Genomic DNA, 26137 nt, shown 5'->3' with positions numbered 1-26137 from the left:
TTTAAACTCCTTTTCCCACAGATTTACTCATTTTCACCCCTGACATCACATTTTATCTTTTTACAGATTTTTTGGATGTGAACCAAATTTTCTTGAAGAGTACTTCTCTATTTTTCCACTAGTTCAAAGGTTTGTAGTTTTGTGGACCAAACAAATATTTCTGAAGATGTTTATTATGGCTCATTAAATGGAAGTAAGATCTAAAGGTTAGCACATAAGCTGGGAAGCTAAAAGTTTTGTATTATAATGCAGTTTGCCACATGAATGTGTGACAAAGTGCTCACTAGGAAGATAGTGATTGTATATCCATCTTGTGTTAGTTTCTTCATTTAACCAAAAAATTATTTAAAAGTATTAATAATAATTAGTTGAACTGGGATTCTATGAAGAAGATCTCAGAGATGTGTGAACTTTGGCCTCAATTACTGTAAGGGCACATGTATACATGCTAGTCCAAAGGACTGCTAAGTAGAGTGTACAAGCATCTACCCCCTTCTTAAGCAGCTCAACATCACTCAGGGCATTATTTAAACAGTCTCTGTGCCTGTTAATGAATAACCATGAGGCTGTAGCCACATATTTGAGCCGGCATTCTGTTCAGTTCAGTCACTCAGTCGTGTTCGACTCTTTGCAACCCCATGGACTGCAGCATGCCAGGCCTCTCTGTCCATCACCAACTCCCAGAGCTTACTCAAACTCATGTCCATCAAGTTGGTTATGCCATCCAACCATCTCATCCTCTGCCGTCCCCTTCTCTGCATAATTAATAGTATAATGCACATAGAAAAGTCAAGTTGTAGAAGTTAAGAAACCACAAAAGAGGGGAAGATTGGAAAATAAACTTGGTCACATAAATTCAATGTTAAGAAAGCCATGGTGAGAGATTCACAAGAGGTTACTACTTACAGAGTAAAGAGGGGGACCTCCTCGGAACTGAAGACCTTCTGGGATTAAGTGCAGCTGGACCTGAACCAAGTATCAGTGCTTTACTGTGTGTGTTAGTTGCTCAGTCATGTCTAACTCTGCAACCCCACAAACTGTAGCCCATCAGGCTTCTCTGTCCATGGAATTCTCCAGCAAGAATCCTGCAGTGGATTGCCATTCCATTCTCCACAGGGTCTTCCCAACCTAGGGATGGAACCCTGGTCTCCTGCATCACAGGAAGATTCTATACCATTTTGAGCTACAGGGAAGTCTTGCTACTTTATAGCTTATTTCAAGCAGCAACCTTGGGATCAAGCATGGCCAGATTTGATCCCAGGCTCCTTTTGTTGCTGAGTGCCCTGGACAAATTACTTCTGTGAATCTCAACTGTATTTCTTAAAAAATGAGGATATCTACTTCACAGGCCATGGGGCTTCCCAGGTGGCTCTAGTGGTAAAGCACCTGCCTGCCAGTGCAGGAGACTTAAGAGCCTCAGGCTCGATCCCCGGGTCTGGAAGTTTCCTTGGAGAAGGAAATGGCAACCCACTCCAGTATCTTTGCCTGGAAAATCCCATGGACAGAGGAACATGGCAGGCTACAGTCCACAGCGTAGCAAAGAGTCAGACACAACTAAAATGACAATGTAAGAACTAAATGAGATAACCTGACATTGGGTAAAGACATCCCATGCCTTGATGCCCAAACCAGCATCAAAGTTTGCAATGGTTAAGTGCTGTACTCTAAAATGTGACTGTTCAAGTCACTGCTCTCTCACAATTACAGCTGTGTGATCTTGGACAAGTCACTTGACCTCTCTATGCTTCAGTTTCTTCATATGTACTATTAGTAATATTTTCCCCATTGGGTTATGAGGATTAAAGGAGTTAATTTATGCTTGGCACATAATAAACATTTTAAAAGTGTTTACCTAAAAATGTTCAGTAGTCTTGGATACTTTCTAGAAGTGATTCATTTTATTTTAGGTTATATTCACATAACTGGACAGAAAGGTGTTAACAGTCTTGCCAGCTGCCAGTGAGTGTCTTCTAACTGAGGCAACACTGCCTGCCTGCGGGGAACAGGTGGTGGTAACTTACCTCGGGTTGACGTGGATAGTTGCAAGGTAGATCCCGGTGAGAACCTTTGGAGCCAGCAGCCAGGCTGCTTCGTTACTTCTTTGTTACTGACATTGAACAAATTAACATTTCTGACCATCTCCTCCCTTGTGACATGGGGATAATTTTTGCCTCTCTGAGTGGTGTGAGGATTAAATAGAGGTAACTTACCTACAGCCCAAAGCCTGCACCAGCACAGAGCGGCAGCAGTAACGATGATTACATCAAATATATACAGCAGTTGAGTCCTTGGAGATTCTTAAGGGAGGGAAACCAGAAGGTAGCCAGAAGTGGCCCTTTTACCTGTCTGATTTCGGCCTGGAGAAGAGGAAAACCACCAATCTCTTCCTTTTGCAACGAGGTAACTATAGAGGTCTCCCCTTTGAAAGATTACCTTTTCACACTCCTCCTTGTCGCTCCTCAAAGACACTGTTCCTTCTAATTTTATAATCTCATTTCTGTACGTGCGGGTTTATCTGGGCTTGGTGGCGAACCAAGGTTGGGTGGAGAGAGGCATTAAAACCTGGCAACCTGGCTCTGGATGCCGCAGGGCTCCTGCCAGCCGTCCTCGGTTAAAAACGTGCTTTTTATTTCCCTTTCCCGCAGCCTCCTGTGCAGCAGCTCATTACCACCCGCTTCAATCACCGCTGCCAGCATCTCCCCAGAATATTTCCCCCTCCCCCCGCCCCGTCTCAGGGACATTGGTCGTAGCTGACATTTAAAGGAAATAAACACCGATTTAAAAAATTACAACCATCTCCGCCTGAAGAACCCAGCAGCAATGAATAACAGAACAGTCCAGAGAAGAGCGCCTGTCGGGGCTCAGCTCCGCAAGCCCTTCCCGCCACACAATTCCCCACACCCGAGCATCACAAATCACCATTTCCAGGCACCACTTGAGGCTGCCAATTCTACTTTCGCTTAATCTCATTTTAAATTCCAGCTACAGACGCGGCTCGGTCGCTGCGGCGAGGAGCGGGGCGGGGGTCAGCGGGAGGGACGCAAGGCCTAGGTCTGAAAGAAGCGCAGGGGCCCCTCGCGGTTTGGGGTCTCAGGCGGATCCCCAGAACCAATGCGGGCCGCCCAGGCTCCGAGGTGGGCGAGCCCCGAGGGGCGCTAGGCGCAGCCCGCGCAGACAAAGAAGCCGGCGCCAGCACAGGTCCCCACCGCCCTTCTCCTCCGCGCCTCCTCTCAGAAAAAAAAAGAGGGAAATCTGAGGGCCAAAAGGAGACCGTCCAGTCCTTTTGCTCCTCCAGACACCTAGGAGGGAGCGTCTCTCTTTCTGAGGCGTTTAACTCCCTCAGGGCAGATTCGTGGACTCCGTGGCCCCGACCCCGCCCGGCGGCCCTTTAGAATGCGAACTGGGCTTCGGCGCCGGGACTCCCGAGAGGCGTGCGCCCAGCGCAGCGCGAGGTGCGGCGAGCGAGCCCGAGTGGGCGGGGGCCAGGCGGGCGCGCGCCGTGCGACGCGCGGGGGCGGGGGAGCGGCCGGGACACGTGTGGCAGCGGCGGGGGGGATTCGGCGCCCGGGGCTTTAAGAAGGTGTGGAGGGGGGCGGGAGCTTTCCCAGGCCCGGCCGAGGGGCGTCGCGCAGAGGCGGCGGCGGCGCACCGAGGCAGCGACCGTCCCGCTCCCGGCGTCCGCAGCCCGGCCCCGCGCTCCCGCGGGCCAAAGAAACTTTGGGAGCAGCGGTCTCCCGCGGAACTTCCCGGCGGGGCTCGGCGCCCGCGCCCGCGCCCGCTCTACTCCGTCCGCCGCCTTCTCGCATTCTCTCCAAGCGGCTACTCGGTCCCGGCGCCTCCAAAACTGAATGAGAGAGCGGCGCTCAGGGCGCGCGGTGGCGGCGGCGGCGGCATGGAGCGCAGTTCCTGGGCCCCGCGGACTTTCCTCCTGGCGCTGGTGCTGGGGGCGACGCTGAGGGCGCGTGCGGCGGTGGGCTATTACCCTCGCTTTTCGCCATTCTTTTTCCTGTGCACTCACCACGGGGAGCTGGAAGGAGATGGGGAGCAGGGCGAGGTGCTCATTTCCCTGCACATTGCGGGCCACCCCACCTACTACGTTCCGGGACAAGAATACCATGGTAGGTACCTCAGCATCTCCGCTCTCACCGGCCAGCGCAGCTTTGTACCGCTTTGCTTCTTCCCAGGGGCCATTTAAACCTGAACCGTGACAACCCTTACCTCAGCTTTGCGCTCGGAGGAGGGAGAGAAAACAAACTTAGTGGGGGAGAGAGTTGCGAGTTAGAATTTATTCACCGGTCGCCCCCCACCCCGACTCCACACGCTCCCCTCACGCGTCTCTCCGAGAGGAGCGGGTTCTAGGCAGGGAAAGGCCGGAAAATTTGGTCCTCCTCACTCGTGGTTCTGACAGCTGACACTTGAATGAATTCGCGCCTCTTGTTTCCTTAACCCGAGTCCTCGGATTCCAGACCTTTGTCCCTGCTCTCGTTCCCCCTGCAGGGCAGCCGAGTGGCGCTAGGCTGTGCGGACCCGCTGGTGACAGATTGACGCGCCCGGGTCCGCAGCCGCCCCGCGGGTCGCCCGCCCGCCGCAAACTTCCCGCAGCTTCTCGGCCAGGGGTCCTTCTCGGTTCCTTCGTAGTCAACGGCCCTCCTGACAGGGAGCGGCTGCTTCCAGCGCTCTGTTCTAAAGTGGCGTTGAAAATGTCAGGAAATGGTGTGTTTTTTTTCTAAGTCTCCTCTTATTTTAACGTGCCTTTTCTTTCTAGAACGATCTCTGTGATATTTATTAATGATTATGTCTTTTTAATCTGCACAGCTTTAATTTCCAGGTAGGGACTGGAAGTTCCTTATAATTTAAAGATACCTTTTGAAAAAGGATCATTATGGAGCCCTTCATCAAAATTAAACATGATTGAAGAGGTACAATTTAGCTGCAAGCAATAGAATGTTGTGTAGTGCATGCATTTTTGATGTTTTAAGCTAGTAAATGGAGTATGTGGGAAAATAAGATATTGTCTATTTTCTATTATTTCTATTATTTCCTGGAACTTCTGAATATTTCTCTTCACTTCCATGGCGCTTTTAAGCGGCGACAGGCACTATTTAATTAGAATCTAAAGGCAAAAATACTGATACCCAACCAAATAGAAACTGTTGTCTCGTGATTTCATGTTACAGTTTCCATTTTTTGTGGGCTAACAGTTATTGGCATAGCAGGAGATAATCCACGGAGCAGCTGGCATTTGAGATAAACATGGATATAAAAATGATAAGAAATCTTAAGTTTTCTAGTTTAAAAAATCCTTCATATCCGCTTTAAAATATTTAATCTAAATGCTTACTAGAGATTTAAAATAGTACTTTAAAAAAAAAATAGTACTTTTACAGCTTTCTTGTGGCATGGCGGCAGCCTTGTCTGTAAAGCAGAAGTCTAATTTGGTGGAATTTCAGACTTTGGAATATTAATTTTCTGTAACTAGTTCCCTCTTTTAAAGCACTTATTGTGCTTACTCTCAAGAGCAGTCTGATGTTTTCCTGAGTTCATGAGAATCTTTTAAGGAAAAGGACCAGCCAATATGATGCCAACTCAGACCTCACCCGAAGACCAATGGATTGAACCTGTCACTTGGTGTGAGTCTTAGTGAAGGTGTAGAGAGTCAAGGCTGGGCTAAAAGATGTGGTTGTCAGGTTGTGATAGAAGACCTATGGTAATACAAAGCCTCATTTCTGCCCCCTCTGTTTCCATATCCTTTGTAAGGTGCCAGCATAGAAAACTTAAAAATACCAAAATATGACATAGCCTTTGCTTTTGCTATGAAGCTAGCAAATGTAAGTCAACCTAAGACTGACCATAATCACATTCTAAGTCTAAAAAGAAATAGATGATAGAGAGTAAGATTGCAGTGTAACACTTCAAGTTGCACGTTGTGTGGGAAAGTCTCAATGTCTACCTCTTCCATCACTAGAAAAGGTAGAGAACTTTTATCATGTAAGTTTAAGATGATCAAATCATTCTAAACTTTGTGAATGGTTTTTGTAGGATTTTAAATTCCTGTTACCTGTTTTGTCAAATATTTAGATTTTGAAACTGGCTGTAGCTATAGGCCTTCAGTAATTTTTTCTTGTGAAATTTTCTACAGGTAGAAGAACTGTTTAAAAATGAAATGATGCTTACACATGTCTCCTTTTTTTATAGACTTTTGGAAATTAATGTTTAAAATTAATTATGTAACATCTATTTAAGAATTGAACTGATAGTAAGAAATTTTAACCTAATATACTGTTGTAGTTAGGTTAGGAGGTTATTTGGCCAATTTTTTTTTTAAACTAAGAAATACAAAATATTAGCTTCAGACTTTATTTCTAATTTTTTAAATTTTTAAAATGTAACAGTTATATCAGGAAAACTCTATCTTATCTATGATTTACACTGAACTCAGCATTTGAGGGAATGATTCTGGGGTACAGCTGATGACTGTTACTTTTTTACCTAAAAGAATGCATTGAGACAGAGGTAGTGTGTATAGTGCTACCTAACACAGAACATGACTGGAGATCAGGCTGTGTCAGCTACCCTCTGAGACTTGTGTCTGTGACAGAATAAGAGATGGAGATGCAAATATCAGAGTTCAATATTATGGGTCTCTGTATGTGTAGTATTTGTTTAAAGATTTTTGTTGAAAATCTTCTGGAAAAAAAAAACACAACAAAAATACAATACAAAGAATTTGAAATTTGTGTATCTAACAGAATTGTCAGATATTCCTATCAAGTAGTGTATTCATCTGTTCACAGTTTTGGAAGCTCTACTAATTCTCATCACTTGATCACTTGGTACCTCTGTTGTCAGCTTCTTGTATCTTTTAAATCTGTTGTCTGTGACTTTCTTGAAAGGGCATCGTTAGTCACAATGAGCCGTGGTGTCTGCATGATGAGTTTAGAAACTCGGCAGTAAGAGGTTATGGTTGTATATTTAGCAATATATGTCTATGTGTATGTATATCATGTTGAATTAGGAAAGTCTCAGGGTCGGAGCAATTTTTCCTAGAATTTCCTTTTTTGGCACAAATCTCCAAATATGGTCAGTTTCCACAGCATGGTTTCCAGGCCCATACCTTAATTTCTTTTTTTTTGGTAGAAAATTGCAAATGATGGGAAAATAGGAAATGGAAACCTAGATGGTCCAGTCAGGTAGCCATTCTCTTCCTAAGCCACACCTGGCAATTCACTGCTCCTTCTCCTAAGGACCAGGTCATGATTGTGAAACAAGCAAAGATTGAGTTGATGTCTGCACCTTTTCTTTCCCCTGATAATCCCTCTTCTTCACCCTGACTCCTTAGGCTTTTGTTTAAACCAATTTGTAGTGAATGTGACTTGTCAATGTTTTATTCTCCCACAGTCTTAATTACAACTGTGGAAAGAGGTTTTTCCCTTTTTGTTTAAAAGAATTTGGACATCATTGAACAGACAGATAGTATATTTTGAACTAGAAAGATTTGGATAAACCTGACATCCTGTAATAAGAAAATGCCAACTCACAGGATGGGCTTTATTCAGTCATCAGAAGGGAGAGGTCAGATATAAGAGAAAAAAAAAACACATTATCTGTGAAAGCCTAAGTAAATGAGTCTGTGAAAAGTGCCTGAGCTTCCATGAGACAATTCAGATATGAGACAATTTCTCTGAATTTCTAAAAAGACTAGAATACCCATTATTACAGTGGCATAAGGTGGGGGAAATGTTCCAATACAGTGAAAAATATGCTCTAAAATATTGATAGAGGAAAAGTATCTGTTTTAAGCAGAACTGAATAGGTAATAAAGCATAATGCTTTATAAAGGGGATTTGATTATATTTTGTAAATTTGGTATCACTACTGATAGTTCTTCTGTCCTACATTTTCATTCTATTATTTATTTAATCATATTGTGGAGTGTGTGGGAAAACAAACTTCAACTGCTAAAACAGAATGTTTACGTAAAAAAGGTAAAATCAGAATAAAGTATTTAGGGTATTTTGTTGGAACCATTATTGGTATTATATTAAATGTGTTCTGGAATCAACTGGTTGCCATTTAAAAATCACCATTCAAAGGCAGTGCAATATAATGACTTCAAGTACTAGAATGATGTGTATGTCAGATACAATTTTTGGTAATATACTCCAGATTAAATTTCTTTCAAGGGAATGATTTTTTTTTAATTTGAATTAAATAATTATTTGAATTAATATTGCAGTTATTTGAATTAGCAATTATTTGAATTAATAGCAACCTGCTATTGCTAAGGTAACTGGGTTATTGATTGGGTGAGTAGATATTTGTTCTTTATATGTCTCTCACTCTGGAATCAGCATATTTAAACTCAGAATCATTTGTCAGATGCAATTTATAAGTGAACTACATCTGTGTCCTGCTTGTATATAACTATGAAAACTGAATATTTTAAAGCATTTTCCTCTACTTGTCTGATATTTCATCTCGTACTCTACAACTTATTTCAAATATATGTTACTGATGTGGTTCAGATTGTTTCTTAAATCATATAAACATTGATTTAATATATATTCCCTGTGTGAGTTTCAAAAAATTAGGCCTTTAGAATCATAATTGAAAACATCTAATTTAGGCAGATGTTCTTACTTCAGTCATAGCACTGCATTACTAGAAATTATTTAATTAGAATATTTTCCTCTAATTTTTATGAATCTTTATTTTAAACTATTATTTTTGTTTTCATCAAAAATGGTAAAGAATAAAAGTTGTATCATTGTAATCATGTATTTTTATAGAACCATCTTATTCCAATAAATTTGTCTTTTCACCTTTAAAAAATCATAGGTGTTTTCACATTTTTTTCCATAAATTAGTTTCATTCAAAAGATAATATCTAGAACTTATCTTTGATTTATTTTTCCCCTGCCTGGAATTGGTCAACTCTATAGATGATCTGGAAATCTTACATTATTAGTTATATAGGATATATTGCATATTAAGCCATACTTGTTCTTCTAATGACTTTAGATGACACCTTGACAGTTATTTATTGTGTCTTTAATGTTCACAAATAGTCACTAATGCATGTATATTTGAAATATATTTCAGGTAGCCTTTACACTGGAAAAGCATAAATGAGTTACTGGTACTTTTTAAACACTGGCATTAAAAAATCTTGTATATATTCTCACACAAAAATATAAAGCTCTTTCTTCTTTTAAAAAATTCTTTATGTGATATAAAAATAGAAAAAAATGGATAACCCTATACTCAGTGCTTTTAGTTAGAATGGGTAGATTCAGTGTGCAAAGAAGTGCTTTGAACTATGATTGGGTGATGACATAACACACGTATGATAAAGAAAATTCATTTATCTAAATGTTTTGGCTTCAATGATAACTTGGGTGATTAATCCACCCCTCTCCTACCCCACTGATTTTAAAGTTATTTATAAAATAATAAAGCTGTATCAATCTTATTAAACTTAAAGAAATATTAAAAACACATTTTCAGAAATTGGAACTGAATTTTCAGATATGAAGATTTCTTAATGACTGTTCAAACACAAGAATGGTATATTTAAAAAAAAAAATACTCTTGGCTCTCAGGAAATTCCACGTGAGGTGATCTCACTTTGGTGTCTCTTGTTTAGCTTAGAGAGTAATTTTTGCCATGGTCACCTGCCATGCCCATCTCATTGAAGGCAGAGCTTCTGAAGGGTTGAATGCTGTGCCTATGGGTTAACCAATTATTTCTAACATGTGCTTCTCTAAAACTACTCATATTTTTCCTTTTTATTTGATGTCCTGTAGGAGCGAAGGGTAGCAGCTGGATTTGGGGTGTGTAAATGGCAACCCACTCCAGTGTTCTTGCCTGGAGAATCCCAGGGACGGGGGAGCCTCGTGGGCTGCCATCTATGGGGTCACACAGAGTCAGACATGACTGAAGCGACTTAGCAGCAGCAGCAGCAGCAGCAGCAGAAGGATCACTACAAATGTACAGATGTTAATTTATGGCTTAAGGCAGCTCTAATTATTAAAAAAATGTAATTAGATAGCTTTTGAATGCCACAAAGAGATAGTTATAGGAATTATGAGGTTCCCAAGTAAACATTGAAAACCTAGGTTATCTCTCAATGCTAATTTAGCTTTCTTTAGAAACATAAAACTTTGTTTGGGAAACAAATTAAATTTTATTGATTAAAGGACTCTTTGAAACTGTATGCGAACTCATGAGTGTTTCAAATAGCCCTGGTTACTGATGGATGCTGTTGCCCGCATACCAAGGGACATGAAGAAGGAGTGATAGTGGTTTACCAATAAGTGCTATGCTCGCCTCAGAATCATCATTCTCTGCCTTTCCTGCTCTGACCCTGTCTCCTTCCACCTGTATCTCACGTGTTTTCTCCCATGTCCCCTGTCTTCCTCCTCCTATTTTTTTTTTCATTTTCTTTTTTCTTTTGCTCTTTCCCCTCACATCACAGGGCCTTGTCTTCCCTCTCCTCTTCCTTCTTCTTTCCTGCTTCAAAACTTGATTACTTTGCTCCTTTAATTCTTTCTCTTTCTTCCTTTCAGATTTACTGTCACTATCTCAACCTTTTTTCTCTCCTCTTTAGCATGAAAAATATTAGTATATATACAGATAGTGTGTAATTACCATGTATTTTATTCATTGGATATTTATAATAATAAAAGTGGATGAGTTGGCTCCTGTATTTCTCTCAAAAAAATAGCTTCATCTTTCTGTGACATGCACTTGCCCTTTTTAAAAATCATAGGATAGTTACTCCTAATAGGAAAGTAAGGTTCTTGCTTCTACACTGTAAAATCTCTCAGAAGAACTTTCAAGCCAGTAGCTGTTTAATTCTGAGTTAGCTACTTTCCCCACTGTCAGCTATGGAGTCAAACTGCAGAATCAGAAGTCTGTGTATGGAAGCATATGTATATAAATATATATATACACACACACCATGAGGAAGAGGTACAGTTTAGGAAAATGCATACTGAATTAGCTTAACTCTAAAAGGTAGGTTGATTTGATGTCTTGAATGCTTGAGTTCATAAAGACTTTTCTAATAAAGGGATGGACTGTTTCTATCATCACCTCAGTCACCTCAAGTTATATCCTTTACTTTCTAGTCTCTTTGCTAAGACTCCTAACAATTGTATAGCTATGAAATAGTGATGCCACCTTTCAGGGTACCTGGCACTTAACAGGTTATAAAGAGGGTAGAGACCTTGGCATGAACACTAGATTGGGTGTCAAAAAGGGAGGTGTGTTGCTCTGGGGTAAGTTCCACAGTCTTTCTTCATTAAAACCTATTTTAGGGACTTTCGTACTGGTCAAGTGACTCAAGACTCCATACTCCCAATGCAGGGAAACCCTTGGTTGGATCTGTAGTCAGAAACGAGATCCTACATGCTACAACAGTATTCTTGCCTGAAAAATTCCATGGACAGAGGAGCCTGGTGGGGTACAATCCATGGGGTCATAAAGAGCCAGGCACTACTGAGCAAGATAATGGTGGTGGACGAGGAGTTCAGCAGGAACTGAAGGAAATAACTTGAGGTGACTGAGGTGATGATAGAGACCATCCCTTTACTAGAAAATGCTTTATGCAGTCAAAGTTTATACCTGAACAGCTGTATCAGCCCTGGAATACCTCTTATGGACTTCTTGTATCTTAAGAGAAATCAATCAAGTTCTTGTTATTTGCACCTGTGTAATTCTAATTATTTTTTCTAAACACATAAATGATCCATTTTGCATTCTCTTTTAGATTTGTCCCAATTCTTGTATTGAGCTCTGAAGTGCTCCGGTTCTCCCATAGAATTGCTTTTGGTCACATTGATGGAACTACGATATTTAGTAAGACACTTTTGATGATACATTTTCAGAGTTTCCCTCAAGATGTACTATTAATACTTCTGCAGGTGGCAAAAGAGTGCATTGTATGCTAACTTTTTACTGATGTTTTGAGAAGGTAACCTGTGCCCTACCTTTAATTACTGGAGTTTCTTGTAACTGATGATTTATGCTGGTGAGTTTGTTTATAAACTTTATTTCCTGTCAGTCCTATTTGTCTAAAATGCAGTATCACCATATGTAAATCCTGTTGACACTTAAAATACTTAGATGTGTGACATGATTGTGAACATGAGCTCTGCCCCAACCTTAACCTTGTTTGTTATGTCTGGCTCAGCCTCTAGGACCAAATCCAGTATTGTCATTTCTCTCTTGCTTGCTGCATATTGACAGAGGAAACAGGCATCTCAGCCTTACCTTTAGGAACATAGAATCTTCTTGTTTAGGCCACCTTTGTTATGAATGTTGAAATATCCTATGATCATAGTTGCAGATCTTTTCTTACTTCCTTTTTTTTCGTGTAAACATTTCCTGTAACCTCATCCTGCAAAAAATGTTACATGTCCAGTGTTTGTGATAGAGGAATATAAGGAAATTAGTTGGTTGTAGGCCTTTTTTTTTTTTGAAAGATGAGTTCATATTCCCATTCCAGGCACTGATACTATCAAAAAATTTTTAGAAAGGTAACTCAGGAACTTGGGAATAAATTAATAACAACAACATTAACAATAGCAAGCCCTAAAGAAGCCCTTAGTATGTGTCAAGTACTGATCTATATGCTTTATGTTAAATATTAATTCATGTAATTTTCACAAGAACCTCATGAGGTGGGTATTGCTATCCTCCTTTTCTGGAGATAAAATCTAAGTCACAGAAAAATAAGTGTTTTTTGCCCAAGATCATGAAACTGTCATGCAAGAGTGCTCAGTCCGTCTTGCTTCAGAACCCATATTTTTATCTACTATGCATTTATTTTTAGAAATGAGAATTATTTCAAGAAAGAGATAATAATAAAACATTACAAAAGACATTTTAACAGAGGGAAAATAAGGAAAAGTGAAAGCTAATTTTGTTATTTAAAGACTACAAAATGAAAACCACAAAGATTATATCCATGCCAAACAAGACCAGGATTTTATAGTCCTAAATATTCCTTGACTAGAATCACCTTCCAGACAAAGCACAAAGCAAAGATAACATTTAGTTTACTGTTGACTTAAAAGAGTTAACATGCCTTTAAACTATCATCATGAATAGAAATATGAGAAAGTGATTCGCAAATTTTGCTGAAATTTATTAACATTTTGATGAATGTAATTTTAGTGAAGATTTTCAAGTAAATAGGGAATTTCTTCTCTGACTTACTGTTAGAACTTGAGTAGGACATGAATATAAGAGGAAAACTGTAAATTTAGATATAGAGACATTTTAAAAGATTTTCATTGCAGTGCATCTATTTGTAACATATTTCTTTCTTTAGGAAATTCCTTCAAGTGTTACCAGTCTGTGGGTAGAGCCTGTGAAGTTGAGTAATGGGCTTCACAGCGAAAGTCCTGGTGACAGTCCAGAGCGTTGTACAGTGTCTGACCTTGCTTGTCTATCACTGTCTCACAGTGATAGAGACGCCAGTGGAATAACGAGTTGCTTTATACTTGCCTTTGTAGGGTTATTTTTCAGATGTGAATCAGATTTTTAAATATCACTTTCTATTGAGCTTATTTGAATGAGGAGGAAAAGGGCTAAGCATCATCTCCTGCCCTTGTCCCCAAATTAATTCACCTTCTACCAAGGAGGGCAGAAGTCAGTTGGAGGTTTGGTGGCAACCAGGTGAGGTGACACATGAATTATGGTAGTAATACCAGTGTTTCCGAAGAATTGATGCTTTTGAACTGTGGTGTTGGAGAAGACTGTTGAGAGTCCCTTGGACTGCAAGGAGATCCAACCAGTCCATTCTGAAGGAGATCAGCCTTGGGATTTCTTTGGAAGGAATGATGCTAAAGCTGAAACTCCAGTATTTTGGCCACCTCACGCGAAAAGTTGACTCATTGGAAAAGACTCTGATGCTGGGAGGGATTGGGGGCAGGAGGAGAAGGGGATGACAGAGGATGAGATGGCTGGATGGCATCACCAACTTGATGGACGTGAGTTGGGAGTGAACTCCGGGAGTTGGTGATGGACAGACAGGCCTGGCGTGCTGCAGTTCATGGGGTTGCAAAGAGTCGGACATGACTGAGCCTCTGAACTGAACTCAGCTGAACTGAACCAGTGTTTCCTGAATTGTCACCATTGTAATTTATCCTAAAGTTTGTCATCAGATCTGAATGGAGAGCCACTGACCCCTGGTGGAAGCTAAATCAGATGGTGGAGGACAGATTCAGGCTGGGAGCTTCCTGTGTCAAACCCACAGAGGGCCTGAAGGGAGGAAGGCTTATGCTTTCACTAGGGGAGAAAAATGTGCTTCATTGGACATTAACAAAAGGACAGTAGCCTTATAAAGCTATTATCAAAAAGTGTAGAGAAGGTCCACATAGAGATCATTTCTTTCCTCAGGCAGGACAGAGCAGATCATCTCTCTGTTTAGCATTCACCAGTGAGCTGTGCCGAGTTGTAGCTCTAATGGCAGATCCGTGAGCCTCCAGGGTGGTGTAGGAAGCCCAGAGGCTAGTTACTGGGTGACCTGACCTGATACAGGTATTAAACTGTGAATATTTGTCTCAAAGAGGCAGACACTTCAATTCCAAATGAATTGTGAAGCATTTTAAACATACAGAAAACTACAATAAATTAAAATTCAAGATTGGTATCACTAATGAGTACCCAAGGGATACCTATCTGTATCCGTTGAAGTAAAATGCAAATGCTCTGGAGATCAAGCTCTTCACAGTTGTTAAAATAATACTTAATTGATTTGACCCACATTGCTGAGTGATTTTTGCACATCTAGACAAGTTTGTCCTGTCTCAGCTATGCCAGGGGTTCCCATATATTTCTACAATATAATGAAAAACATGGAAGCTTCGCAAACATGAAAGAGCAGGAAATCTTGAGCGAGGTACAGGCTTGGTTGTCATCTTATAGAAACAACTGGTAAAAAATAAAGTTCATTACTTTGGTTAATTAAAGACAGATATTTCCAGTGAATAAGAAGAATTTTTCTTAAAAGTATTGTCAGTAAAAGATTTATATTGAAATTTAGGTTGGCTATTGAAATATTACCAAGTAAAACAATTTCTTAAGCTTTTGTTTTGGTTACAATAGCCTCTAAACCTTTATTTTTACTTATGTTGTGACATGGACCCATGTGAAGATTTATAAGTTTTATTATTAGCTACCACAGAGTTGTACAGGTTGGAGAAGGGCAGGTGTGCCAGAGTACCGTGGCTGCCAGCCACAGAAACTGGTTGTGGCTAATGTGGGCTAAAGGAATTCATTAATAGGAAGTGGTTTAGAATGGAAGGAAAATCCAGATATTAGACTTAGAAATGATGATAGAGTATCATGGAACAGGGAATCAACTGCTAAAGGAATCATGGTGTAAGAATCATGATTTTCTGACTTTTTAAAGACTTTATCCACCCCTCACCCCCATTTTCAGGCTTTTCTGGCCCCACAGCTTGGATGAAACCTCTCCAACTCCTTTGCTTTCTTGTTGTCAATGAATTCTAATTCCTGGGACCAAGCTATGGCCATCCCACTGAGATGGACTTTAAGATCAGAGGGATATCTCTTTCTGAAGGAAAATTCAGGTTCTGTTACCCCAAAGAAGGAGAAATGAGTGTAAGGCAGGCAGAAACAACAGACGAGTGCCACAATAGTCACGATACATGGTTAAGGGGAGAAAAAAAGTGTAAAATGACCTCTGGGAAAGGAAGTATTGACACACAGGTCATATGGAGAAGCAGTGTTCTCTGGGGTCCTATTGCATTCTTCATTATGTGTGAAGATTTTAAGCGATGTTTTGAGGGCACGTGTCAAAGGGCGAATTATCTTTTTATTATGGATATAGATCCAACCTAAAAGTGACTTACCATGCTTTTGTGTTCTTATAAAAGTGTCTGATTCTCTTTTCTAAGCTGCACACTGCAATGCGGACTGCCTATCCTTGTGCAAGAAACCCAGATTCCCTGAGATGTATGCACTTTTCTCTCTACCTCAGTCCCTGAGGGATCTTAGATTCAGTGATCTCTAAGGGAATATTGAAGGTAAATTAATGAGTACATGCCTCTGCCTTCATGCATTGCCATAGACAAACCATCCCGATATTCACTGGGAAGAATGTCAAAATGTCTTGGTCTTCTTTTGCCCTTTATTCTTCTCCTCCTTCGCTCTGTCGTGTTGGGGTACCCAGGGCTCTGTCCTTTCTCCTTTTCTCTTTTTCGTCTGCCCTATCTCCCCAAGGATGCCATCCATTATGATGCTTTAAGTGCCACCTGTATGTTGGTGACTCTTTGCTGACTTCCTGAATTCCTCACTTTTACACCTCAGTCAGTATCTCTACTTGGATGTCTACTGGTATCTCAAACTTAATATACCCCTAAATGAGCTTCTTATTTCCCCTAACCCTGCCACTCCCAGAGTAGCTCCTCCTCGAGTCTCCTCTTCTCGTTTTTTGCCAACTGAGTCATTATAGTTGTTCAGTCCCCAAACTGTTCTTTCCCTAACATTCCACGTCTGGTCCCAAGTCCAGGTAGCTTTACGTTAATACACACCCAGAATCTGCCATGGCCACCACCCCCTCACACCTGGATTACAGCAGGCTGCTGATCACTTCTCCTGCTTCAATGCTTGTCACCTTCATTCTAGTCTTAACACAGCGGCCAGAGTGATTTGGTTCAAACCAACCCTCTGCTCCACACCTAGGACAACTATCCAATCCACCAAGTTGCCTGGAACAGCTCTGGGTCTGCCTCTGTTTTCCCAACAATATTGTCTGAATTTGAAAGATAAAATCTTCTGTAATTCTATCCATCCTTTTTGTTGTTCCCCTTCTTCAAGAAAATCCTTGGCATGGCCTTGAAGGCCCATAGCACCTGGCCCCATTGTAACTTTTCTGACCTCATATCTTACTAACTTTCCTCTTACTTTTCCTCTGAAATTATGCGGGCTTCTTTTTTGTTTTTCAAACACATGAAGGGCTCAGTTCTGTCTCAGAACCTTGGCACTGTCTGTTCCCCTTTCTAGCATGCTGTTCCCCAGATGGCCCCGTGCTCCCTCCCTTCCTGATTCAGGTGTGTCTTCAAACGTCCCTTTTCACTGAGTTTCTCCCTGTCTATAGTCTTTAAGCTTAGTCTCCCCCCAGTATTCCATATCCCTTGGACTGCTTTATTTTCCTTCATAGGTGTTATCATCACCTATGTAATTTACTCTTTACCTTGTTTGCTTTCTGGAACCCTAAGAATAATGCCTTTAAGTTCCACCAAGGCAGGGATTTTTGTCTGTTTTGTTTGCTGCTCTGTTTCCTGTGCCTAGGATAGTGCCTAGCTTATAGCAAGCATGTAAAACATTTTGATATAATGAATTAATGAGCAAAAATAGTACTTGAGAACCCTGTTTTTTAAAATTGTTATGTGAAAATGATATTCAAAATAAGAGGAAAATTTATAAAAAATGGATTTGTGAGTACAATTTGGCCTTTTGAATCCATGATAACAATGTTTTAAAAAATGTAAAAACCATGTTTCTACTTTCCCACCCTCCAAACTTGCAACATTCTCATGACTTTTCTGAGACTATGCAACTCTATTTATAGTAGTCTGTTGGATTGGCTTTGCTTTAACTATATGTTAGCGTATCCAAAAAAGTTCTCATAGCAATTAGTGACTACAATTATTAATAGAAACTATGAAGCTCTTATTCCCAGAAGCTCCTCTGTGCTGCACCATAAATAAATTTGAAGCAATTTTGATGAATGGGTAGATAGTTTGCATTTAAATTTTCATCTGAATGGGAATAAATAATGGGAAGAACAGAGACCGAAATAGCTTGGCTTTGTGCTCAAACAGATATGTAGGAACCTTAAAGAAAACACACAAAAAAAGGAAACAAAAATTTTCTCAAAAGATTTAATCTTTGAAGAGAACTCTATTTGGGCAGTGATGAATATATGAAGGGAACAACAGCTGAGAATTCTAGCTCTTCATTACATTTAATTTATTGATACCTTGTAAGTTGAGAGCATCAGAGGTTCCAAACATGAATTACGGATTTCAACATGAATGTTGCCAGGAGTTGTTAGTGAGAATTGCTTCCTCTTATAGATAAGATTGAAGATTCTTTCCCCTACTCTATTTCTGATATATGTGGGTACTTTATAAAGTATCCTTTGAAGTCAGAAGAAACTTAGCTTTTAGGAATTTATGGTTGTGGACGGCACATGAACTGGTTCATTCTGGACTTTGTGCGTTCAAGCTTTGTGGCCTTGAGCAAGTGATCTCACCTCTCTGTGTCTGTTTTCCCTTCTGAAAAATAGCAGTGATGATAATACCCGGCTCATGGGTTTGTTGTGAAACTTCAATGAGAGAGTACATATAAAGAGCAGCACAATGCCTGGCACAGAAAATAATGTTAGGCATTAGTGTTATCATGCACTTGCTGACACTTTTTCCTGTGAGTAAACAGATCTATACTGACGGAAACAGGATTTATAATCTCTTTTCTCTTAGTGTTATGTGCTTACTTTATTGATATTTTTCAAAATATATATAATTCTAAGACAGGCATAATACTTTATTGAATGGCTATACATAATTAATAAATTTATAAATGTTTGACATTTTTGTCATTTTCATTTTGTTTTCAGTGTTCTAAACACTATGGTGAATATTTTTATACATCTTTCTAAATTTGGCACAATTCTTCTCCCCCTCCCCCCTGGTTGTGGTTTTATTTTCATTTTTGTCATGAATTTTTATTTGTAGATTATGTTAGTAAATTTATGAAAACAGATATATTTTTGTTTCTTTTGTTCTCTTATATTGCTTTTGTGCTTGGGGAGTCTTTTCCTACTCAGAGACAAGATAAATATTTACATAAATATTTTCCCTATCCTATTTTAAATTATGGATTATCATAACTCTATGCATTGTTAGTGCATTGATTTCATTTGTTTATGTTTCTTTTGTTGTGGGACAAGTGGATCCCTCAGAACCACAAAGGACTCTGTGTTGATACAGTAACATTCTGCCATTACCTAGTTTGTCTTAGCCACTATTAAAAATGCTTTTGAAAAAGCTGTCCCATATACTATGTGTATTGAATTATTGCTACTGACCATAGTTGTGGCATGCAAATGTCAGGTGCCTTTACTTAAGCCTTTCAGGGAATCTTTGCTTTTTTTCAGCAGGATTTAGCTTACTTTCCTGCACAGAATTCTTTTTGGTATTCTAATATTGTCAACTATGAGATCATGGGATCAAGAAATTGCTGACATCAGGAATTACTCTTTTGCTGATGGTACCTTTTTTGAGTGCCAATCAAAAGCATTTCTATCCAGTCTTGTATCACATATATATATATTATCTTATGCCTATGTACATTAGCAGTGTATGAAGTATCTACCTTCTTTTTTATCAAGGAAATGTTAATAAAGCAGAAGTGCCCACATATGAAATGCAAAGTGTGTAGGTTTCTTGTTCTTTCTAATTTAGCTCTCAAGCTACTTCTGTTACTCTCAGACTTCATTTTCTCTTTTTTTGTGGGGGTACGCTTCTGTCTGACAGTGGTGCTGTAGCTTATAATGGGCCTCTTTCTCACTAAATCTAGTGGTGTTAAACTTCAGGAATCCATAGTGGATGACTGCCCCCTCTGTTCTAAACAGAAATCAGGTGACTGCTGCCAGCAGTTGTGACATGGAATCTTCCTATACTTCACCTGCATTCAGTCCTGTCAGTGCATTTCGGGGAGATAATACCACACCTCTTTGCCCTGTAATTCTAGGCAATACTCCGTGGGAAAATTTAGCAAATTAAGTTATGTGAACCAGTGAAATTCTGTTTTGTTTTTTTTTTTTTGAGATGGTCCTCAGGACTGAATCCTTGTGTCATGAGAGAGGAAAGTATCTCTAAATCTAATCTCTTGCTGATAAGCAGTCATATGTTTTGCCTGGATGTGTATATTCAGACAGAAATGGGATCAAATTATACCTACCAGTTGGCTTTTTTCACTCAGCTTATATTTTCAGTATCATGCAATAATTACAGAGCTTCATCTTTGTTTAGTGACTACATAGTATTACATTGTATGGATATATACAAACATACAGTTGACATGTTGACATATAGCATGACTTTAAACTGCGTGGGTTACTTATATGAGGATTTTTTTCAATAAGTATAGTATGTACTGCTGTACCATGTGTTCTGAGGCTGGTTGAATCTACAGATACAGAACCATGGATATAGCAGACCAAGTATAAAGTTATGTGTGGATTTTCAACTGAGTAGGAAGTAGGTGCCCCAACCCCTTGTTGTTCAAGGGTCAACTGTAGAAGGGTCAGCTGGAAAAGACTCTTCAGAGTCCCTTGGACAGCAGGGAGATCAAACCAGTCAATCCTAAAGGAAATCAACTGTGAATGTTCATTGGAAGGACTGATGCTGAAATGGAAACGCTAATACTTTGGCCACCTGATGTGAAGAGCTAACTCATTGGAAAAGAACCCTGATGCTTGGAAAAATAGAGGGTAGAAGGAGAATGGGGTGACAGAGGATGAGATGGTTGGATGGCATCACCAACTCAATGGACATGAGTTTGAGCAAACTCAGGGAGATAGTGAAGGACAGAGAAGCCTGGCATGCTATAGTCAGTGGGATTGCACAGATTTGTACATGACAGAGACTGAACAACAACAGCAGCTGTTTTTAATTCCCTCTGATATTGTACTCAAGTTTGGGATAATAAATACAAAATTGCAAAAGTCTTTTTTTAATTCATGTTTATCACTCACTGATGTGCAAATATTCTCACAGTGTAAATAACTAAAACATATTTTTGCTTCAAAATATATTAAGAACACTAAAATACTAACACCTACTGTCAAATTGTTCTCCAAAAAGATTATATTAGTTTACACATTGTCCAGCAACCTATCTGCACACACACACACACACACACACACACACCTCAGTACTCAGTGATACAGTTATTTTTAGTATTCACTAAACTATTGGTTTGAAAAAGAGTATTTTTAAATTATTTTATTTTTGCTTCTTTGATTATTAGAGGGGTAGAAGACTTTTGTATGCCTCATAACTGATGTATATGTGATCCTTTGTGTGTATCTGTTAGATCCTTTACTCATTTTTCTATTTTAAAGTTCCCCTTTTTCATATTGGTTTGAAGAAGTCTTTATTAATGTTAGTCATCCTTTGTAATAAATGTTACAAGTATTTTTCCCCAATTTGTTCTTTATCTTTTGATTTTTATGTAGTCAAACCAATCTGTTGTCTTCTCTTTTCAGAGAGGAATGACAGTTGTTAGTGGTGTGATCTCTAGAATCAGACATACCTGAATTGTAGTCCTGACTCTGCTACTTTGTTTTAATAGTTGATTCTCATTATATGTGATGGTTTTATTCTATAATATCTCTGGGAACACTGAATTAAATACTGAACTGTGGTTCCTAGAAGAAATATAGAGTTAGATTCCTGTGAGCCTCTGGTCACATTTTCATAACAGATCAATACATGTTTTATGTGTGTTTCTGTTTAAAGACACCTTATTGAATACACATTGCTGATTCATTAACATTGAACTCATGGCCAGCAGTACTATAATTCACACATAAATGTATTTTCTCTATTAGATGCATCACAGCCTTCTTGCTCTTAGGAGCACTAGACAGCACTCCAGCACTGTGTGTGGGGAGTTGGGGGAGGGGTCTGCATTTTCAGCAGTGAAATCACCAACAAAAAGCACAAAAATGTGAAAATGAGGCTAAATAGAACTTGAAAAGGATACTTGTTTACAGTATGGGAGTTGAAATAAAAAGTCAGACACTTGCCTTATTCAACTGGGACTGTGCATCTTAGGTGACTCAAATTTTTTGCCACTCTGTGCATGTGAATGACTGTGAAAGTGCCATGAGTATTGCTTTTGGAGTTACAAGTATATTTTAGAGAACAGGTGAATTAACAAACATGGAATCTGTGAATAATGAAGGTGGACTGTATACACTGCTGTGACAGTTACTTAACATCTCTAAGTCCCATTTCATTATATGTAAAAGGAAGACTTACATTGTGACATGACATAGTGAGATGTATTTGGTATATAATAAGCTGGTAAATGTTAGCTGCAATCAGTATTGTATGATTTTGTCCTTTAGTGTCATGCATACAAAAAGCATCCTGAACTCTCATATTATGAAAACATTCTTATATTCTCTCTTAGTCATTTTGTTTTTGCATTTAATCCTCAAATCAGTTGGACTTCTTTCATGTCTGGGAAGTATGGTACTGATATAATGTTTTTCTATGTGTTCTGTCAGTTTCCTCACTACCATTCCTTGAATAGAACATTTTCCTTCTACTAATTCTCGTTTTTTAACCACTAGTTTTTAAGTATTTTATTCTATAGTGCAAGTGATCTTTTACAGTACATCTAATTGACCATTTCTAGTATATAGGAACACTATTGAATTTTATATATTTTGTATGTAGGTGTTTTATTGAACTCTCTGAATGTTTTTACCAATATTTGGAAAGGTCAATTTTCTTCCATTTTTAGGAGGCACTTTTACAGCACTCAGAAAATAAATTAAGAAAGGATGGAGGAAGAAGACAAATTGCATATGAACCAGGAAGGGGTAACAAGAACTTAATTTTACATCTTGCTGGAAAAAAAGGGAAAGCAATAGAATGGGAAAGACTAGAGATCTCTTCAAGAAAATTAGAGATACCAAGGGAAGATTTAATGCAGAGATGGGCACAATAAAGGAAAGAAATGGTATAGACCTAACAGAAGCAGAAGATATTAAGAAGAGGTGGAAGAATACACAGAAGAACTGTACAAAAGAATTCTTCATGACTCAGATAATCACGATGGTGTGATCACTCACCTAGAGCCAGACATGCTGGAATGTGAAGTCAAGTGGACCTTAGGAAGCATCCCTATGAACAAAGTAGTGGAAGTGATGGAATTCCAGTTGAGCTATTTCAAATCCTGAAAGATGATGCTGTGAAAGTGCGGCACTGAGTATGCTAGCAAATTTGGAAAACTCAGCAGTGGCCACAGGACTGGAAAAGGTCAGTTTTCATTCCAATTCCAAAGAAAGGCAATGCCAAAGAATGTTCAAACTACCACACAATTGCACTCATCTCACATGCTAGTGAAGTAATGCTCAAAATTCTCCAAGTCAGGCTTCAACAGTACGTGAACCATGAACTTCCAGATGTTCAAGCTGTATTTAGAAAAGGCAGAGAAATCAGAGATCAAATTGCCAACATCCACTGGATCATTGAAAAAGCAAGAGAGTTCCAGAAAACATATACTTCTGCTTTATTTATTGACTATGCCAAAGCCTTTGACTGTGTGGATCACAACAAACTGTGGAAAATTCTGAAAGAGATGGGAATCCCAGACCACCTGACCTACACCTGAGAAATCTGTATGCAGGTCAGGAAGCAACAGTTAGAACTGGAGATGGAACAACAGCCTAGGGATAGCCAGTGTACTCAAGTGGGCTTGTAGCCATAAGGTTATTTTGATAACAACAAAAAAAGAGATATTGTCTATGAAAACTCCTAACCTAGATAACCAGTAATGTGAACTTCTTTTAATCCTTTATCTGTTTATTCACTGGAGTTTAAAATACTGGCTTTACTTACTTGAGAGGGTGACAAATCATTATGTGGAAATGTTTTGTAATTTGTAAAGTGATACAAAATGTAGGGCAATGTTGCTGTTACCATCATTAATATCATCAGTATCATCATCATCATCTAGTTTTAAGATCATGAGAAAGGCTGGGCTGGAAAAAGCACAAGCTGGAATCAAGATTGCCGGGAGAAATATCAGTCACCTCAGGTATGCAGATGACACCACCCTTGTGGCAGATAGTGAAGAGGAACTAAAGAGCCTCTTGATGAAAGTGAAAGAGGACAGTGAAAAAGTTGGCTTAACGCTCAACATTCAGAAAACGAAGATCATGGCATCCGGTCCCATCACTTCATGGCAAATAGATGGGGAAACAGTGGCTGACTTTATTTTTCTGGGCTCCAAAATCACTGCAGATGGTGATTGTAGCCATGAAATTAAAAGACGCTTACTCCTTGGAAGGAAAGTTGTAACCAACCTAGACAGCATATTCAAAAGCAGAGACATTACTTTGCCAACAAAGGTCCATCTAGTCAAGGCTATGGTTTTTCCAGTGGTCATGTATGGATGTGAGTTGGACTATAAAGAAAGCTGAACACCGAAGAATTGATGCTTTTGAACTGTGGTGTTGGAGAAGACTCTTGAGAGTCCCTTGGACTGCAAGGATATCCAACCAGTCCGTCCTAAAGGATATTAGTCCTGAGTGTTCATTGGAAGGACTGATATTGAAGCTGAAACTCCAATACTTTGGCCACCTCATGAGAAGAGCTGACTCATTGGAAAAGACCCTGATGCTGGGAAAGATTGGAGGCAGGAGGAGAAGGGGATGACAGAGGATGAGATGGCTGGATGGCATCACTGACTCGATGGACATGAGTCTGAGTGAACTCCGGGCGATGGTGATGGACAGGGGGCTTGGAGTGCTGCAGTTCATGGGGTCACAAAGAATCGGACACGACTGAGCTACTGAACTGAACTGAATTGATGGAGGAGAAGCAGGGTGGGAAGAGTGAATGAAGCAAAGACAGAGGAAAGAGAAGGAGCAGGGAGAGAGACAGACATAACAGAAAAGAGAATGGGGAGGGAAGAAAAAAGACGCAAGCAGAAGGAGAGGGAGAGAGGGAAAGAATATCCTGCATAAGGCAGCTGCAGCGTCGCTCAGTCTTCAGATTGTCTTACTGTTGCTATCACTGGCTGACTTCTGCCACTGGCTCTCTGTGTTTCTGTCTCTAACCTACCTGATAAAACCACACTTTTTCTTAGCCTTACCCCATTCTCTTCACTAGTTTAGGGTATTATGACCTTAGAAATTTTATATTATTGATGATTTTGCCTCATTTTCACAGCCGCATTCAGAAGTTTTTCTATCATCTAATTGTAGTAGTTTTCTTTGTTATAAAAATGAAGTTATAAATTTTTATTCTAATTTACTTTCTATCCTTTTTGGTTAGATTACCATTTTAAAATGCATTCTGTGATGTTTAGACTAATTTTTAGTTGTCCTGTTATGTTTTGGTAGTGGAAGGCTCGTGAATTCATTAGTCCATCTATCATACACACACACACATACACGCATACTTATGATGACTTCTGAAAGAAGTATTTTGAAGACATCTGCCTTGAAATATCTTTTAGGAGATGTCCTCTTTTCTCCTTTATGTTTCTGTGAACATTTTGTGTTCTTCAGACCTAAAATCTCCTAGTGGTGAGGTGCCTCGGGGCAGTGACTTTGTGGCAGACCACCTGTTTGTGGCACAGAGCTGGCTGTCAGTAGAGGCACATCACACTTGGTGGTGGTTGGAAAGGCAAATAAGGAGCATAAGGAACAAAGAGAGGGAAGCAGCTGGGAAAGATGGGAATGGGAATGTGACAATAGAAAGGAAAGGGTCTGGTAAGTTGTAGAAGGGTGTGTTTGTATGTGTTTGTGTGTGTGTGTTGAGGTCAATGTATGGGATGGAGTTCAGGGAGTAAGGGCCATTACAAGGCGTGGAGGGAACCAGTATGTATTTTGGAAGTTGGGATGAAGGTCTTTTCATTTTGTCAATGATTTTCTTTGTTATGCATAAGCTTTTAAGTTTAATTAGAGCCCATTTGTTTATTTTTACTTTTGTTTCTTTTGCTTTAGGAGATGGATCCAAAATTGTTGCTATGATTTATGTCAAAGAGTGTAAAATAAGAACTTTAATTTTGTTGTGATGGAAAGAGAGAGAAGGGAGACCCTTTCTAGATAGATGTGTTTCAGGAACTCAGAACTTAAATGCTACTGTTATTAAAAAGTAGCTAATATTTACTCCATGCTTATTACTTATAGATACTTTGTTAAGTACTTTATCTACATTGTCCCATTTAATTTTAACAACTCTGGGAAACGATACTCTTATGTACATTTTATAGGAGAGACTGAGGCATGAAGGTCATAGAGCTGTTAAGTGGGAGAGCAGACCTCAAATCCCTGAGGATGATTTCT

The 26137-nt window shown here is 39.6% G+C and overlaps 1 protein-coding gene across 4 annotated transcripts in view; it reads left to right on the top strand.

The window, feature by feature from the left end:
- The first annotated feature begins 3606 nt into the window (after nucleotides 1–3606).
- Nucleotides 3607–26137, top strand: part of RELN (reelin) — a 558501-nt gene continuing 535970 nt past the window's right edge. For 3 of the 4 annotated variants that reach the window (XM_005205336.5, XM_059885396.1, XM_059885397.1), the window contains exon 1: nucleotides 3607–4118. In XM_005205336.5, coding sequence (XP_005205393.1) covers nucleotides 3893–4118 — 226 coding nt within the window. In that variant the 5' untranslated portion in view covers nucleotides 3607–3892. The remainder of the gene's footprint in view (nucleotides 4119–26137) is intronic. The other variant, NM_001206458.2, reaches the window with a different exon arrangement.

Source organism: Bos taurus, chromosome 4 (genome assembly GCF_002263795.3).
Source record: "Bos taurus isolate L1 Dominette 01449 registration number 42190680 breed Hereford chromosome 4, ARS-UCD2.0, whole genome shotgun sequence".
Lineage (NCBI taxonomy): Eukaryota > Metazoa > Chordata > Mammalia > Artiodactyla > Bovidae > Bos > Bos taurus.
The sequence above is the reverse complement of the archived record's forward strand: the minus strand, read 5'-3'. Positions and strand labels throughout refer to the sequence as shown.